The sequence below is a fragment of the Falco cherrug genome, chromosome 6, assembly GCF_023634085.1.
Source record: "Falco cherrug isolate bFalChe1 chromosome 6, bFalChe1.pri, whole genome shotgun sequence".
Lineage (NCBI taxonomy): Eukaryota > Metazoa > Chordata > Aves > Falconiformes > Falconidae > Falco > Falco cherrug.
The window spans coordinates 1,839,141-1,858,436 of NC_073702.1; the positions used below are offsets into that span (position 1 = coordinate 1,839,141).

General features: G+C 38.0%; 1 protein-coding gene across 3 annotated transcripts in view; it reads right to left on the bottom strand.

Moving 5' to 3' along the window:
- Nucleotides 1-8,240: 8,240 nt before the first annotated feature.
- FUT9 (fucosyltransferase 9) overlaps nt 8,241-19,296 on the bottom strand; it is a 106,602-nt gene continuing 95,546 nt past the window's right edge. For all 3 annotated transcript variants that reach the window (XM_055714325.1, XM_055714324.1, XM_027800451.2), the window contains exon 2: nt 8,241-9,328. In XM_055714325.1, coding sequence (XP_055570300.1) covers nt 8,241-9,320 — 1,080 coding nt within the window. In that variant the 5' untranslated portion in view covers nt 9,321-9,328. The remainder of the gene's footprint in view (nt 9,329-19,296) is intronic.

Consider the following 19,296-nt stretch of genomic DNA (forward strand, 5'->3'; position numbering starts at 1 on the left):
TGATAAGAACTATCACAAGAAGAGAATGACATCAGATCTACGAAATAATGATCAAAGACTATAATACACTTGGAATGTTATGTTTTTATTTGAAATATACCTATTACAATAATTTGTTAGGCTTATATAGAGCACTATTATTTACATAATTCAGCGTTTATCCTTTGGGGAGAATTCCAGTGCTCAATAAATAAGTCAGTGAGCTGCTTGTTAACCATCTTGGAATCAGAGTTCTCAAATATTAATTTCACATGAATGATGAAGTCTTTGAAATGGTTACAGTTACCTGTTGTTTCACATAGTAGGTATCTTCTGACTGCAGTCAAATTGTGTTGAAAACTCCGAACATAGCTATAGGTAATCAGAAGAAAGTTTAACAACATCAAATTAAAAAAAAAAATACTGGAAAATATCAGTGTCTGAACCTTTACATTTTTCAGATGCACCTCACTCAAAGTGATGATATTGTTCAAAGGGAACAAAGAAATAGTTTGGTAGAATCCTTGTTATAAAACATCTAAATCATGGGGCAAAATATATAATCAGTAATAAATAAAAAATGCAGCTTTTTATAAGATCTTTTAACATGGCATCATAAAATGTGCCTTCAGGTAAGGGTGGTTTTCATTATTTTTATTAAAATTTGGTATTCCATGGTTACTATTTCTTACACATGAATTTATGCATTATATATACACTATATAAAACACATAAAAGATTAAATTGTCAGTACATGAGTATCATTATCTGAGAAGATGAAGTAAGGGTTCATATCAGATCCCTCTCAACACTCAACAAGAAAGGGACTTAGGTCCTGATCTTGCAGTAAGAGAGTAAATGTGGTCTGATGTTTCTACGTACAGAACTTATCTTTACTGAGATCATACTGACACCAGTCCTGCATGTGTCAACCATTCCAATTTCATGTGACCCATCACAGAAAGTGGGTTTGAATCAGGACAAGAAGCTTACGGGGTTTTCTCCTAATTCTCACAAGGTATTTCAGAGGTCAAGTCCATGGCACATTGCGTGAGTGGCTGAATATCTATGACATTCAGCTATGGCACCCAGTTTTGTTTCCCTAACATACAGAACGACAGAAGGGGAATGCAACTCATAACTACCAGGCATTCATCCTAGCAAATGTAACATTATTATCATTATCACAGAATAGAAACTATCATTTATTGACAGTGTGCCTGCTTGTTCAACAAAACATCTTCGATTTCAGTAGCATTACAGTTTGGCAAAGAATAGTTTCTGAATTATCTTTGTTACAGTTTTGAATCTCTGGCACATTTAAGACACCCACCCACCTATTCAAATAATATTCTAAAGCAAAATGAGTGTTTGCTATAAAATAACAGCTGTGTTGTAAATGTGGAAAAATAGTTTACAAAAAATAAGTACAAAAGTGATCTCAGATTTATGAATATGTTTCATATAAAGAAGTCCCGACTAATCTGTGTGTTAGAAATGGCCCTTGGTAGGCTGTGCCACAACAGTACATCACATTTTTCACAGTTTACAATAACACAGTTAAATTCACAATTTGATGATACCTTATATAAGAAAAATAGTATTTTACAAACTATACATTTGGCATCTATTTTTAGCTTTTTTTTTCTGTTTCAGTTCCCTATTTCCTTTTTTCTTTTCTTACAAAATAGTGCAAAATTACAGTGCATTAATAGAAGATTTTGCAAATCCTAATAAAAAGTCAGTATATTTAACTGTTTTGTTCATTCATTGGAAAGAGTTTGGCACGTTTTCATATAGATTTCATATAGATTTCATATAGATGGAAAAGCGTCTCACTTTCCTCTCTTCAGTATATCCATTGAATCTTTAAAATATTAAATTGCACCAAGGGAGTTAACTTTCCAAAATTTTTAATCTCATATCTTATAACATGTGTTACAAAAAAAAGACCAGCAAAGGAAAATGTAGATTTTGTAGTTAATTAATTTGCCAAACAGCATATACCAGACTGACTTTTGTTACCATGTTAGAAAGAAAAGGATTGATGGGAACATTTTTCATCTGGTGACCGCTAAAGTGTTTAGGTACAGCTTCAAGGCTCTATAGGAAACTATCTCAACTTTACATATACATAAGTGTTGGTTTACCGTATAGCTTTCAGATTTTGCTATCATGCGTGTCCCTGTAACTGGATCCAAACAGGCTGTATCAAGCCAGTGGGATAAAGTTTCATCAAAGTCTGTTTTCCACTGGACTAATTGACAGAAAGAATAAGAAAGAATTGCTTTTGCTGCCAATTTGCAAATATTACATTATTTTCCTACTAATTATTTACTTAGGAATGTTAATGAAGAGTTCCCCTATGTATGAATAGTTCATTTGTACAGACTGCCATCATACCTCAACAAAATAAAAAGCCAAATACCCTCATTACTTAGAAAAGTCTTCTGCATAATCGTAAACAGGCATGGTGCAGGCTGCAGGAGTGTGTCCTGAGCCACACCGTCAGCATGCCAAGAAATGCACAGAAGATGGATGAATCTCAGGTCGGTTCTTTGCCTTGTTGGCTCAAAGCAGGAATGAGAAACCTGACTCAGATCACAGAGTCATCTGCTAGAGGCTGCCAAACAGCACTCTGTACAAACCTACTCATAATTCAGGCTATTAACCTGGAGGTGAAAGGCTCTCTGCCACATGAGCAAATGTCTGAACTATTCACTGCACAGAGACTGTTGGTTTCAGTTAATTGTGTAGAGAATATGGTGAAATAAAAGATTCCCAATTAATTACCTTTCCAATAGAATAATACAGTGACTTTTTCCAATATGAAAACTGCAGGGTGATGTCTCTAAGCCTAATTATTTCTCATGAGTTTATGGTTTTATCATGTGTATCACTGTGGCATTTGTGCCATGAATTTGAATTACTACTGCATGGTTTATTTAATCAATTTCTTGGCATTTCTGCACCTTTTATGAACATATCCAACCAGTATGAATTTTACACTGATTCTCTGAAGGTAGAATCAGCTAAAACTAGTTGTTCAAATTTTAGAAGGGAAACATCTGTGAACAAGAAGGTTGGTTTTTACCCCAAGCGTTCCACCCTGGGCTCAATCCTTTATTACTAGCATGGGAATCTCCCAAATCACCTGCTGACTCTGGTGGAACATTTGCCTGAGCAAGGAGCAAAAGATGAAGCTGAAATAACTGTCTTGTGTGAATCATATTGATTGATTTCTAAGATTTTAAAATAATTTATATTACAAACAAACAAACAAATAAACCACAGCTGTCAGCCAATATTAATTAAAAAGCCCATCAGCTGGTAGACAAACAAATACTTCCCCTGGACTCTCTTCTCACTAATGTATTAATTTTGACCAAAAAAATACATGAGTATTTGATTAACTTTCACCATTAGGTGAAATTTAAATAGGTCAGAAGACTCCTTGTCAGCCTGCACAGACACGCTTCTCATTCCCACTTTGCACATATAGTTGATCACTCCCAGACTCTCATCTAGACTCCTCCAAAAGGAAAGTCAGTATGGCTGAGACTCACCCTCTCTAGGGCATACTCAGTCCGGATTAAAAGGATGCATACACAACTAGGTTTTATGCTTTCTTCCTAGGATAGTCGTCGAAATACTGCCTCAGCAAGCCTCAGCTCTTCTCACCTCCTTATACCACGTGCAAGTTCACTCACCCTGCCCAGCACAGGCAGGCTGTAAGGCAGAGCGCCATGCTGAGTGGATGGCATGATGCAATGGTGGCACGCAAAGTACGCTGAAGCAGAAAAGTAGGGCCAAGGACAGATACTAAGCCAGAATTAGTCCAAACAGTTTTCATTGTGGAGTAGCCAGTCTACTCACAGAATGGACATACATGATGCAAAAGAGGCCACACAAATTGGCCTCTGCTGGCTATAGGCAGTGCTCTCTGGTACAGTTCCCAAAGGCAATAAAAACATAACTGTCTGAAGCCCCAATGCATTAAAGCGTTTAAGACACTCTTAAATTTAAGCATGTGCTTGAGTCTTATGGTCTATATGCATGTGCTTAAGGTCTTTCTTGAATCGATTCCAGAAAGTATTTCATGAGGACATGATTTACTTCAAAATCAAAAAATAAAATAGAATAAAATAAGGATTCTGGAAGTCAGATAAGAAATATGATTAGCTTGCTGACAGACTTCACTCTTTCCCCAAATGTGATTTTGTGTCTAATAAAAGAGATAATACAAGGCTAACAGAAGTCCTGTCCTGAATAATCAGCAAAAGTTATTGGTTATTTAACTGAAGCTTGCTTGATTAGAGATGGGAGAAAATTACATTTTATGGTGTTTTATTTAAAAGCCCAGTTTGAGAAACAAACATAGTAGTTAGAAACGGTAGGTAGCTGTTTACTGTGCTCAGTAGCGCCAATTTCTCATGTCTTGCTCAGCCTGCATGAACTCTACAAATCCCCACATTCATGCTTTCTCAGTACAATTTCTATTTTATTTGATCTGCTTCTTAAAAGACAAGTATATTGCTGGATGCATCTTACACATTCTACAGGCCTCACTCAGGCTGTTTGTTCATTGTGAGTACAACCATCTTGGATGTCAAGAGATATTCAAAGAAACTGGCAACCAGGATTCACTAAGGAATGAAGATCTCATGCTGAGCAAAAGCTGCTGTGGTCATTGAGTGTCTGTGACACGAAAGGAAAACTCTGCTTTAGAAGGCTCTGCTGCTGGTTTTCTCTGATGTCTGTTCACATTCAGAGAGGTAGCAATGCATCAACAGTTAGTATTTTATCTGTTTTGTGTCTTATTTTCCACAGTGAGAAAGGCAGTGATGTTGATAGCTCACTGCACAACAGAGAGCCTAAAACCACCCAAAATAAACCTTTGTAAATGAAAGAATAATGATTACTCTCTATCTTCAGTGACTGACAAGATAACTTGTGACAAGTGCATACACAAGATTATTGTGGGATGGCGAATAAAATAAACAATGCCTGAAATAAAATTGATGAGAAAATAGTAAGAATCGGTGTGTTTTCTCATCTTTCATTTCTCTTTTCTTGTACAACTATCCTCTTTTGCCAGTGGTACCAAGGCATAAATAAGACCTTGTTCTCCATTTTAACTAATTCCATATAATTTATTTACCCTTCCATAATTAATTGGTTTTGCCCACTCTCCTTCACAGTGATTTACTATTCGAGTCTATTCATGCTAGCTGTTTATGTAGGGTAGCTCACTGAAGGAGCACAGACATCACAATGCTTAATGTTATATACAAACTGGAATCAATGTTCTGTGGGTTACGTGTGTAGGTCTAGGCAGACTGCCTTCATGCGTGCATGGAGTCCAGATGTTTTAAATCCATTGCTTCACATCATATACCACCTAGGCTGGACATGCCTGACGTTGCTTCATTTTCTGTCAGTAAAATTCTTTATATCCAGAACTGTTTAAGGCTCAGTACCCGAAGATCACTTTAAAATCTTCATAAAATAGCTGGCTCGCTTGTGTTCCAGCCCACACTTCTCAGGAATGTCAGTGAGGCATAAGGGTCATGTCTCTTGCTTAGGATTTGATCATGATGCTTGGCCATTTCAATCTGTATTAGATTACTCTCCTGTTTTATTAATCTTTGAAACACTTCTATCAATGCAACCTAGATGCAAAGTATACAAGCCTTCTGTTGAGTTTCTGTGAAGAGAACAGCTCTCCCTGTTTCTCAAAAGGCTTTCACATTTCCTAAATTCAGCCCAAGATTAGCCATGCTGACTGGATCCAGTGCTTACAGAGATAATGACATTACTTACAGGCTTAAAATTTAGCGTATATTTCAAAACTTTCCTATGTATACACTGACTGATATTTGTAATAACAAGACATGTATTTCATTTTTGTGCTTATTTGTTATCAATATAACAATTTATTGGCTGAAACTTGATGCCAAGAAACCAGTCTGATTTGACACAAGCCCTTGTATCACTCAGCACAACTCCTACTATCTGAAATAAGGGACTGTGCGCATTCACCAAGGGGTGAATGTACTTCCCTTGAGATCAATGCAAAGCACTTCCAAATTCCAGCGTCAAGGGAATCAGATTATCCAGCCAAAGCAGTGGCATATTCAGTGACTGAGAATTTCACAGCCTTCCTGAAAACAAATAGTATGATGTCCAATAGCACCGACTGTAAACAATAGCCACTTGCCTTCAAAATGATAGCAATACTACTCACATTACATCCATGTAAGCACTTTGTTTTTAGAAGACTGGGTTTCGTTATATTGCATTAATTTGCAAGGTAAGCTTATCTTGTTTTGTACTGGGTTGCTGGTGAGTTTAGGGGGTTCATAGTATATTGCAAACTAGCTTTTAAAGACAGCAATAAATAGTATAAATACATATCTGGATCAGAATATATCTTTTGAAACCATAGGGAGAGCACAGTATTTCTATAACCTTTCCATGGAGTTTCCTGTTTAGAAATGTAACTACATTACTCTTACAGCCTTCGGTTTTTCTATTCCAGCCTGGGGTAAAAAATAAATCTGACAAATCATCTTATCTTTTGCTAATTGTTTACCATTGTTTATCCCTTATTCCTTTAGCAACATTGTTATCTGCAAGTTTAATCTTAAGTCCTTGGTCAACAACTTCACTTGATCAGGGTCATATACATCATCTAAACAGAAGTTTTTACAGTTGTTTTTTTTTTTTTTTTTTTTTTCCCAGTGGGAGGTATTTGTGACATTTTGACTTGAAAAAACAAGATGATTGGCTTTCACTTGATATCACAACATATCCATACATTTATGTCATTAAACCAACCTTGTACATATGAATATATATAGCAATCTGGTATTTGAGTCTTAGCTGAAAGAAAAAAGTAATGAAATCAAATCACACATTAAAAGTAGACATTTTAAACAATCATGACTATCATCACACCTTTGTATTTGCTATCAGAGCAAATTTAATTCTTAAGAACTTATTTATATATTCAAATTGTGATAGCAACTGCTGCTTTTAAGAGTGCATTCGTTTATTTATACCTGTCATATAAAATATTTTAAAAAATATAATTAGCTTAATGAGTTGCATGGTTGAATATGTCAGCCTGATAACTTATTTACTGAATTTCAGCATAACTCTTTCAGAAAATTGTTTGGTCTTTTTTTTTTTCTACGTTCTTGAGTCGTGACAGGATGTTGTCCAGTTAAAATTAGACTTCAACAGATCATTACAGAATTAGTGAAAAATTCACAATTATTCAAGGAATTATATGAAAGAAATTGCTTAAATTTCTCAACAAGCTATTTCTAAAAATCCATTATTACCAGCTGAATTCAGTGCATGAGGCTGAAGTAATAAAATTCTAATGTTAAAATCAGTTTATCTCTGTATCAGTGTAACACCACTTACAGCTCTAGTTCAGGTAAATAATACTCGAGACACAATGAGACTTGCACCCAAAAAATTGTATGAATCTGGGCTTTTGTCACTAAGGTTGTTCATCTACTGTAAAACTGACTTCTTTATTCTTCAGAGGGTAAGAACAGACATATTCCTAAAGGAACTTACTGAAGCTATTTGTTAGGAAACATTTTTTGAAACAAAGACTGTCTACTATTGTAATACCTTTTAAAAACTATTTTTCGAGGTTCATCAACCTTAAAAAGGGGTGTGATTGACCACGCTGGAATAATGGTAGGTATTGAACTTTACTGTGTTATTAAAATGTAAGATGAACCATAAAAAACTTTACTGTCTTTTGAAATATTACACACATTTCAGACTGGAACAGCAATTTATGTTCTTAAAGTTCTCTCTGGCATTTAAAAGTTGTGTCTTCATTTTCCAAATAGGTTAAACAGCAAATGTAATGTTAAAAATAAAAAAGTGTTAAAAAGTACTACTTTAAGTGTGGGACATATTTCACATAAAATATGGAAAATCTTGTTTAAAAATTATAGTAAACAATCAAATATTCTTCAGTGCACATAATTAGTATGTACATTATAATTTAAAACTGAGTATTTATGTCTGATGATGATGGTCTTTTAAAATCTCTTATGAAATATAAATAGGATAGCCAAGAGAGGATAGCTGATAAACCATAACATAAAGTTCTCTTTTCCTTTTTTTTTTTTTTTTTTTCTCTTTTCCTTTCCTCTCCACTTGGACTGAAGTTTCCTCTGGCTTCTTCAAAAAAGTACACACACACACACACACACACACACACAAACAAATTAATTCCAAAACCATTTTTCTAAATTTCCAATGGACTTATATTCCTGGTGTCTTTTCACATGATCACAAGCAAGACATGCGTGTGATTCCCAGAACCTGGGAAGATGCACTGAGAAATCCTTCTTCCAGTTGAAATAACTAAGGTACATCTTGTTATTTTTGTCAAGCATCAGAAGATACTCTGCCAGGTCTCTGGGGGAGAGAAAATCTTCCACGTGTATGAAAGAATCTGCTGGAATGTAATTCTCATAGTTTTCTCTGGAAGGGCCCAGTACGACTGGTACTGATCCGGCCAGAAGAGCATTGTAAAGTTTCTCTGTAATGTAATCTTTGTGGATTGAATTTTCAAAGGAAAGGTAGAATTTGCAAGTAGAAATAGTTGGAATCAGGTTTTTATCATTGATGTAGTCTCCAAAGGCTTGTCCATAGGTATGTATTTCAATGTATTTGCTAAGTTCATTATAATACTTGACTCGAGCGTGCTCAGGGTTCCAGTTACTTACAACCCAACAGACCAAGTTTTCCTTACTTGGCACCTCAAATGTAAAGGAACTTGTACCGACCATCATGAAGCCATAAGGCACCTGAATATCTGAATCACGCCGATAAGTCAGGGTCAGGTTAAAGAGGTGTTCGATGCCACTCTTCTGTGGAGTATGAGTTGGAGATTCCAAGTTCATCCAAATCCACTTCTGGAATGGTGGCCTGGCTTGCTGAGGTAAATTAGTCAGATCCCAGCTAATGTCCCTGTGATGAATGAGAACAGCATGGGATCTGTTATATAGTGAGCGGTCAATAGTCAGATGGCACCCGTGGATATTGAACATTGTTTGGCAGGATGTTAGATCAAATGTCTGACCAAATGGCCAAACCCAGATCAAAATAGTAGTTTCATTAAGATTATCAGTTTTGGAAGAAAAGAAGCTCTTCATTTTCAAAACTGAACTGGCTGATTCTATAGGACCAGAGATCCAGCTATTTGTTGGTTTGATATAAATTAGTATAAATGCCATGAAACAGCCAAGGACAATGAAGATAATTAAAAATGGCCGGAAAATTCCTTTAGATGTCGATGTCATAATTTGTTCTGAGAAAAAAAGAGAGGAAAAGAAATTGAGAAAATAACATGAAGTGTTAAATTACACATATATGTCCTGTTAAAGCAATCAGTCATCAGACATCAAAATGAATAGAATTTCAATATGACTGACCTGTAACCTCAGAAATTTCCTTTGAATGGAGAGGTATGGGTCTTTGCATGCTATTCATGACAAAGTGACAATATTTCTCCACATCACATTAAAAGCTAATTGACATAAATTAAAAGCAGGATTTTAATACATCTCATACTTGGTAAAAATCAGTATATATACGGAGAAAACTTTTTGATTAGAACCTAGGCCAAGAGTTTGAGACACACAAGACAGACAAAATTATCCTTTCATTCTGTCTTTGTGCCTGCGTAAGGGATAACATACTGCAGATTTAGTCCATGCATATTCGTGTGTATATACATTTGGAAGATATAGGATTAGAAGAATGAAAAAGGAAGGGACTAGAAATTTAATTCTGTAATCAGTAAGACTGTTAGAAAACTAGTTCGTGCTTGATGGCTACATGAAGATGAACATTCATGCCTTCTCCAGAGGATTCCTAAAACAGCTAAGGAAGGAAAGCAGCAATACAGGTTCTCAGCTTCCTTGTTCCCATATGCAGCCTCACATAGTTCCCACATAAAGAAAAATGAGTAAAAAGATGTCCTTAAAATATTTGATCATATTTTTATGCCACATTCCTGTGTTAAAAATAAGGAAAAGTAGAGATATGCTGCATCTTTGGGAGGTACAATTTTTCCCATGGGGAAAAAGGGGTATGGAGTTCATACAGCCTCCTTTGGCCTTCCTCTGGTTGTGTCCTCCTGAGAGAAGTGATAAATCTCTTTCCGGAACTTCTATTCCATATGTTTCTTGTGAAACCTCGCAAAGTTAGGGGTTGCTTACTGCTAACCTTTGCTCCTGAATGTAGCCCTAGAACTCAGAGGTGTTCTAAAAATAAAAACAGTTAACCATGTAAAGAGCACAAGGGAAAAAGGAGTGGAAGTTAGTTACCAAAAGGAAGTCTTCTGAATATACTGGCCTACTTTAGAAAGGTGATTCTACAGTGCATTTTAATGAATATAAATTGTCTGGCTTGCTTTCTCTGCATATTTTTCAATTATTTGAGTTTTTGTTATCTTTGCTAGCTAGCTCCACAAAGATTTTATAAAAATACCACCCCTAAATACACACTTAAAATATACACTATATATGAATAAATAAAAGAAAAATTCATAATCACAGAAAGCAGAAAGAGAATTTCAGGCCTTTAAACCAGTTTCATAGCTCATCTCCTCTAACCTGTGAAGTAAGTAGTTAAATTAAGCATGAAGACTGGTAGAATGTGATTCAGAGGTCCATTAATGCAACATAAATTTGCTGATTTGTGAGTGTAAAAACTGGTGTGAGTATAGCCCTACAGTTACAACAAATATGTTTTCACCTTTGTTGTTGAGGAAAGGAAAAAGGAGGGAATGTCATGCCTAGCTTTTCTCTAATGTTAGGAAAAAGTAATTTGCCACAATGTCTCTCCCATTTTGGGAAGGCAGATGGTCTTAAGTCTGGCTTTAGTTGTTGTGGTGGGTTAACCTTAGCTGGCTGTCAGACACCCACCCAGCCCCTCTCTCAATCCTCCTGCTCAGCAGGACAGGAGGAGAAAATAAGATGAAAATCTCATGGGCTGAGGTAAGGACAAGGAGATCACTCACCAGTTACTGCCACAGGCAAAACAGACTTGCCTTGAAGGAAATTAATGTACTTTATTGCAGATTAAAATAGATTTGGATAGTGAGAAACAAAGACAAAAGTTAAAATAATACCTTCTCCCCAACTTCTTCCCAGGCCCAGCTTCCTCCTTCACTCCCAACTTCTCTGCCTCTTCCCTGCCCCTGAGCCATGCAGGGGGATGGGGAATGGGGGAGTGCAGTCAGTCCGCAATGTTTTCCCTTTCTCCCTACACCTTTCTCCAGCTCCAACATGGATCCTTCCCATGGGATACAGTCCCTTCAGGAAAAAAACCTCTGCCCCTGAGTGGCCGTCCATGGGCTGCAGTTCCCTCAGGGCATATCCCCCTGCTGGGGCATGTGTCCAGGCTGCAGGGTGGGCATCCTTCCACTGCATCCTCCCTGGGCTGCAGGGGAATCTCTGCTCTAGTGCCTGGAGTGCTTCCTCCCATCCTCCTTCCCTTACTTTATTGGTCACAGGGTTGTTCCTCCCATTTTTTTCCCCCTCATTCCTCTACTACCTGTCCCTTTCTTACATGCGCTTTCCCCAAGGCACCACCAGCCTGGCTGTGGACCGGCCATGCCCTGAGCTGGGCCCACTGGGGCTCCAGCCTCTCCTCGCAGAGGCCCCCCCGCAGCCCCGGCTGCTGGCACCCAGTACAGTCATATAAAACACAGTGGTATGTTGATTCTGCCTCTTTTGTCTCAGCAGCTTTCTTAAGGACATACTTTAGCAGGTTCTCTGTGCTTTCAGCAAAATGATCCTGAACGGAGGTAAGGGGAGGAACTGTTGCGTCCATGGCTTTTCCACTTATCCTCATGAGTTTAAATCCCTCTGAAATAAAGATGAGGTTTTACAGCAGCATCACATGGGCTTTTTTTAGCCTATGTTGATTTTTGCTGGAAAGTATGTCTGGAGGGGAGGTTATGACCCGTGAGAGCGGAAGGCTGCTTCCCTGCCTCACTGCAGTGAAAGTCAGCATGGTGTCTCTGAGGAAGAAGGGATTTAGGCTGAGCCGCAATAGGAGATGAAGGTTAAGGGAAAAACAAGAGGCTGAGCTGATCTTCATGTAAGTTTGCTCTTCATTTCTGTGCTATTGAAACCAACACACATAATAGGTATAGCTTTTGATTGAACAATTAGTGTGAGCTGAGTTTGAACAATAGGTGGGAAAGGTGTCTATTCACCGAGACTGACCATTTGCTAGGGATTGAAATGGATGAGAAATCAGAAAAGGACCTTAACATTGTTCCTTGTGACTTACTCTCCCTCCGGTTAAAAGCCCTTTGACACAAACTTCTCTGATAGGGATTATTTTACACTAAGCTTTTCTATTAACTAATAAAAACCCTGCATCATCACATGGTGATTCTTGCTGTATAGGAAATGACCAGATATATGTATTCTGTTCTCTGATTGAAATTCTAATGTGTCCACGGTATTGCATTTGTGTAGAAAGCTTTTGAATTGTAGTGCCAATGTGAGGATAAACACTTGCTGTTTGTGCTACCCAGAGTACCAATATTAACATCTCACAAGACTAAATTAGGTGAGTTTACCTATTTTATCCCTTCCAGGTCTATTTTCTTGCATTGCTTTGCTGTCCTGTGAACTCATGTGCCCCATCCTGATCTGGGACCATGGTTCTTAGATTTTGTCTTTCAGCAAAACACTAGCCTACAGTCAGGATAGTCCTATTTAGTTTTTCATCCTTTGGATTCAGAGAGCTAACTGTTCATTATGCAGACTCACACATCCATTAGATGTATAGGCATCACTGGCATGCTTCACTTTGAAGCTACTGCTAATGGGATGGTGGAAAAGGGTTGTAAAAGCAAGACCTATTAAAACCTGGAATGAGAGGCTTGCAAGGAAGCAGAACACCTGAACAGACTCCTAAAAATACCACTTACCTATACACCAAAAGGCTGGATAGGAGTTTGTCATGGAATTCTATCTTTCTATTCCATTTTGTGCTAACTCCAGTAATAATTCTTAAAATGTGCACTGGGAATAGCCATAATTTTTCAGGATGAAGTGCTAATCTCAGATGCAATAACTTCTGTGCTTCATAAAGCAGATTAGGTAACCTACGGAATGGACCAGCAAACTCTGCCTTCATGGCTTTTGGGACTGTCCTGTACACAGGCAGGCAGCAGTACAGTGAAGGTGTGTGGCAAGCACTTGTTGACAAATACTATTTTCTTGAGAAGGACCTTGTCTGTACTGCCAGGAAGTATATGTTGTGGATTTTTGTTTGTCCACTAGAATTCATGGAGTATTTTTTTCACAGTATTCTCCAAAATGTGGAGTCTTTTCCATATTATTCATTTCCTTCTTCTCTTCTGTGCCCAAGATAACCATTGATCTCCTGCTGTAATTCTCACTATAAAGGTGACGCTAACGAGATGTTTGTTACAAGACATCCAGCCAAATAACCTTAGTTCACCCTTTCTCCTTCATGGCTTTCCTTTTACCACAGAATCACAAATTTCCTTTTTGCAAATCCCATCCCCCATCAATCTCTGTCATGCCAGATTCTGAAAAGAAAACTTTGTCAAAGAAATGTGTTTACTGAGCCTTTTGCCAACTGAAAGAATTAGGTGCTTTTGATAGTTTTATTATAAAGTACATTTCAAAGTGTTGTGGCATAGCAAGTATTTTCTTTTTTTCCAAGTTGAAAATATAGTATTTCATCAGTACAGGACTATTTTTGGCTGTTCAAAACTTAGCAAGGCTCCTTTTTAAGTGGAAAACTTGGCATCTATTAGCAAGCAACTCTTTTAGTAGCAGTGCAAACAAGGAGATAGTAACAGGGTACCAGCAACGTTAACCCCAAGTACACCAGGCAAGGCTTGCAACAATATATCTGTTTTGTGAATGCATCAGGTCCACTAAGACACAAAATGGAATTTTATGGAAACAGTTTCATCATGGCTTCATTACAACTGTGACTAGTCAGTCATTCCAGAAGGCAGAGAGATGTTTTTTTCTGGTTATGCAACATGCAGGAGGGAGAATGTGTAACATTTTTGGTCAATAATATCAGTGCCGGTTTCCCTGGTGTATTTTTACATCAGTTTCTCTGGTATACCCTGAAGGTTTTGCCAGTAGCCCAATATATATTACTGCTTGCAGAGGTGTAACTTTCATTACTAGTCTAATCCTGCAATTTTCCAAAGGAAAAGGACAAAGGAAAATTAAGCTGAAGCAAAGGTTTTTGAAATCATGAACACATAAAAAAAAATTACTTGTGACTTTTATCATTTACAATTCTTAAGTGTTCAGGGCTAACTCTTATCTTCATTGTCACTTTGTCTCGGGATGACTCAAGACAAAATAATTAACAGTCTCAAGATAGTCACTGAGGACCACTCCTGGGATCAGACCGGGCTTTTCTGGCACAGAGGACTTACCAAGATTGAGGGGCAGAAGGACAGGGAGGCAAACAGAGGTCTCAGAGGTAGACCCATTTAGAAGCAGAGGGCTAGCTAGGTAGATATTCCAGGGTTATTAAAAGGACTTGAAAGGAAAAGTCAAATGCAGTAGGAACTGACAGGAATTACAAGCAAACAATTGTTGCTGTTAGAAAGAAGGCTCATTTGTAATTGCTCTCCCTGTCTTCTGGTATGTTCCACCAGCCTCCACCACAGCATATCTGCATTTATGTTAAGAACTGTGTTTTCTTAGACCACACTTCCAATTAGCTGAAGCTTTTCTCACCTGCAGCATGAAAAGAAAACTGATTGCTTCAGGATAGCCTGAGTGTGAGTTCCTATCTCCCAGTCACTGCTGTGTGGACCTGCCCCAGACTGCTTTTGCTTTAGCTCTCTGAGACTGAAGAATGCTTCTTTTAATTGGAATTAACTCTGGCCACTCCCAGTTATGCCTACTCTGTCTCAACTGGAATGGTGGATTTCCCCCCTCCCCCCTCCACTATCCAAACATGGACTTGCTTCCATGCCTTTCCACGCCTGTAACACGGATTTCTGAAAGCAGCCCAGTATGAAAGGCTCAACAAAGCTGCATACAGTTAAAGGCTGAAAGCTGAATGAGCTGCTAATCTCAGACTGCGTATTTTTATTCTATTGTTTGCAACACTCTTTTTCTTCCCCTCTCCATCTTCATTGCTTTTGGGTTATTTGTTCTGTTTCTCAGATTCCAGTTTTGTGTATTTGCACTTTGGGAACAGTATAGAATAATTTTATTCAACGGTGCTAATTTTTATTTCGAACAATTTTAGAAAAATTGCCCAAGAGAAACCTGAGCACAGGTAGCCATTAAGAGATTGCTTAGGGATGGTGCTGAACCCACCTCTGGATAGGCTTGTTAAGAGCAGGTTAGACAAGCACCACTAAGAAAGAAGAGATTTTGCCCCCAGGTCTGGGAGCTGGGCTAGATGACTTCATTTGATTCCTTCCAGGCTTGTGCTCAGTGATAATATTAAACACAGATTCTTGTAAAATGCACCTAATAAAAGCACAAGCTAGCAGTCTAAGATTGCGAAGAATTGCTGAATAAATGAGTAAAAAATCTGCCGTCTTGAAACTTGTCTTGCAGACTATGAAATAACCATACTGTGCACAATGAAAATGTGAAGGAAACAGAAAAACTGGATGGACAACAACAACAACGTCCCTGTTTTGGAAGGCTAAACGTAAAGCTCCCTGTCAGTTGCTAGTTGAGGTACTGCTGCTTTTTTGAGAATCTCTGAATTTTGTCCCCTCAGGCCCTGTTGAGGAAAACCCTATTCTCCGCTCCCTTCTCCCAATTGCTGTGCATCACACAGCATGCTGCTATGGCTCAGCAGCCCCACAGCCTTCCCCTGTGATTGTCATCTATCCTGTCTTTCTCCCCACGGCAGTCACACACTGTCACTCTCCAGCTGCTTAGGCAACAGCTCAGTGGTTCCTTTCTGCAATCCAACTGTGCAGCAAAAAGCATCACCCGGGAAGACAGAGTCTCTCAGAATAACAGAGGGAGATGGCTTCAATGGCTTCAGCACTGCTGTCCATACTGGAGTGACCCTATCTCTACCCCCACTGCCACATATGAAAAAAAAACCAAAACCAACCCAAAACATATATATATATGTATATCCTATCAGCCTATCAGCATGGAACTTTTCTAGACAATCTAGTGTTAATGTCAGGACACCCCACTTCACACTGCAGCTGTGTTGATTTCTAATTATGAGCTTTTAGGTTTGTCTCAGAGGGAACATGAGTACTCTCCATTCCCTCCCTGGCACAAATGGGAAATACGTGCATGCAAAGCTATCTGAAACCTCAGCAGCATTGCCAGCCTTGGCAACACACAGAGACAGGACCTTTTTTTACCTTAACGTCCACGCTGGCTTGTCCACATCACAGCTAGGTTATGACCAATAGTGATGGCTTTCCATACTGTGCTAGCTACAGGAAAAGGAGTTCTTCACCACTGTAGCTTAGTTGCAAACTTTATCTGCCTTGCCAGGAAAGTGCTTTTTATCTTCCTGAAGGTAAAGTTCATCCTAGCTATGCAGCACAAGCCAGTCCACACTTCTTTCAAAAGCCCTGAAAAGGCTCTGCACCAAATGAAGCTGATCAAAGAAAAGCTGTCCAGAAACAAGTAGTCTCTTTCTCCCTTCTTTCCATGTGGTTTGGGGACAGCAAACTTCTGTTCTCTCTGATTCTGCCAGAACTGCAGAAAGAGCTCTTCAGTAGCTTTGTGGCTGGCTTATAAAACTGCATCTGACCAGCTGCAAGATAAATAACATTACCTGCACAAGCTATGTATTTGTGATGGCCACCAGCCCACCAGAAAACCCTAGTGAACTCACAGTAGCTGTGAAAATGGTGTGAGCTAAGCCAAACAGAGGTGGAGCCTGAAGTGGCAGAAGAATCAGAGTCTTTTCTGTGCGTGTGTGTTAAACTCCACATCCCAGAATCACAGTTGTACTGGCTGATTTCTTATTATATAGTTCCCTGTACAATGGAAAAACACCTATGCATGCAAAGCAGACAAATCAGAATCAGGCTGCCTGCTTATAATAGCGAACACTTACTGTAGGGGACATTACTTTTGTGGCAAAGCAAGACTTTTGGAGCCCTAAGCACCAGCTGTGTGTGTAGATATGATTAGAGGCTGTGTGCAGTAGTTACACTGCTGAATCTTGCTGCATAGGCAAGCTCAGAAATTTTAATTGGGACTTAATGCTGCTTTTTTTGCAGATACAACTACATAGATCTGGAGGATTCTGCAAGTGGCAGCATAACTCCCGGCATAGATCTGGCCTCTGAAAAATACCATAAAGTCCTTATAATCTAATCTGTACTTAACATTACTTTTCTCTGCCTGTCTAGCACCTTTTTCTTAAGAAACTCAGTATACCTCTGGGTTTGGGGATCTGTGCTGTTGTAACTGGTTTATTTTTAGGATGTAGGTCAATGTTCTTGCTTGAATTTGCAAAGTCTTAAGTGCTATGGATACTACAGTGTGGCTGAAAGGGAGAATGGCATTTACTAACATAGAAGGAAAATGGAGAAGAGAGGTGATGATTTATAGGCTTATTATTTTGAAATATATCCATATTCTTTGCAAATCAGAATATTTTTTCTTCTTCCCCTCACAGGGTAAAAGGATGGATATTTGTTTTAGAAATCCAGCCAACTGAATTGGATCTCTTGACTATTCTGAAGAAAGAAGTAAGGAAGTGTTGGTCAACGGGACTCATGATGGCCAAGAGTCCTTATCCAGGTTCTGCTAGTTGTTGTATAAATGACTTGAGCAGAGCTCCTCACTGCTCTAACTTTCATAAAAAAGCATCAGTGACTCAAAGCTTCAGGTTAGAGTCTGTGTATAGAGAATACAAATCCTTCATATAAGGTACTGAGTGCCAAAAATAGTGGCTGCTTATATTCTGTCTGGGAAAAGTGCAATTTAAGTGATGTAATGTAGAACACTTGTAAGTGTAAGGACTTCAGCAGTAAATTCATGGACAATTGTAAAAATAGAAGAATAACACGACTAATTTTCCCATTGTGCACCAACAGCTATGTTTTCAAGATGACTTGTGTTGGTAGTACTAAACATTTTAAAGAAAGAGGCTGGTAGGTATAAGATAGAAGGTGATTATAAAACGAGACACTTAAATGAAGTGCTTTGTCTTGTTGGAACAAAAAACCTATTAAGTCACTATAAAGATTGGCCAAGTTTGGACACTGAAAACAAGAACAGAAGAATTCTAAGAGTCCAGTCCAAGAGACTTCTTACTCATGCACAGAAAGATCAAGATCCATAAAAAGTAAATCCATAATAATTCCTAATAATATTATAAGAAGTTTAAATGTATGCACACACACAAACAGAAACAAAAACATAATCCTCCAAAACCTAAAACATTAAATAGCAAGAATGAAAGCATATTTAAAACAGAATATATTTTTTAGATAGTATATATTGTAAAACCAGCAAAAGTAACAATCGCATCCCTAAAACTCTCCAGCTGCACAACACTCCTCTGAGAAAACAAAATTACAGTTGAGAGAAACCAGTGTTTAATTTCTTGGAGTGTCTCTTTGTGTGCATAACAAAAGGAAGAGCAGAGAGCTGGAACTACTAGTATAACAAGCTGAGAAATACAAAGCTTAACAAAAAGTCACTGAAAAGACTTTTTCTGTAGAAAAGAAAAATAAGAAATCCTTCAGTCAAGAAATACATAAGAGGAATGGATTGAAGGAGAAATAATCTGAAAAAAATCCTCCAGTAGTTACGAACACCTACATGTTCTAAGGTGATGTTTTCTTGTTACTAATTACTGTCCAGGTTAACGTATGCACCTATGCTTCTGAGAGCGACTCTCAAGGTTAGAATGCAGGAATGAAGAATGTTCTCCACAGGCTCTTGACAGTACCTTGTATAAAGAAGATCAGCAGCTAGTGCAACGATTGTACTTCATTTTAAAAGACTCAAGCTATTAGTTATTTCTTAGCTTATTGTCTTCCATTTTACATTTGTTAAGAAGAGAAGGTAAATATTTGCAGTGTAAGTTAAAGCAGTTCATTCTGATGTTCAATTACTAGATTTTATTGCCATACATTATTCTACTTATAATAGAGCAAAAGTTCCATAATGAATTAATAACATTTTTACCACTCCAGTAACAATTTACTATATCTTGGAAATAAAATTTGCCAAGCAACTTTATTCCCATCTTAAGGCTTGCAGCCCATAGTCCTTCTCTGGTACAATCCTA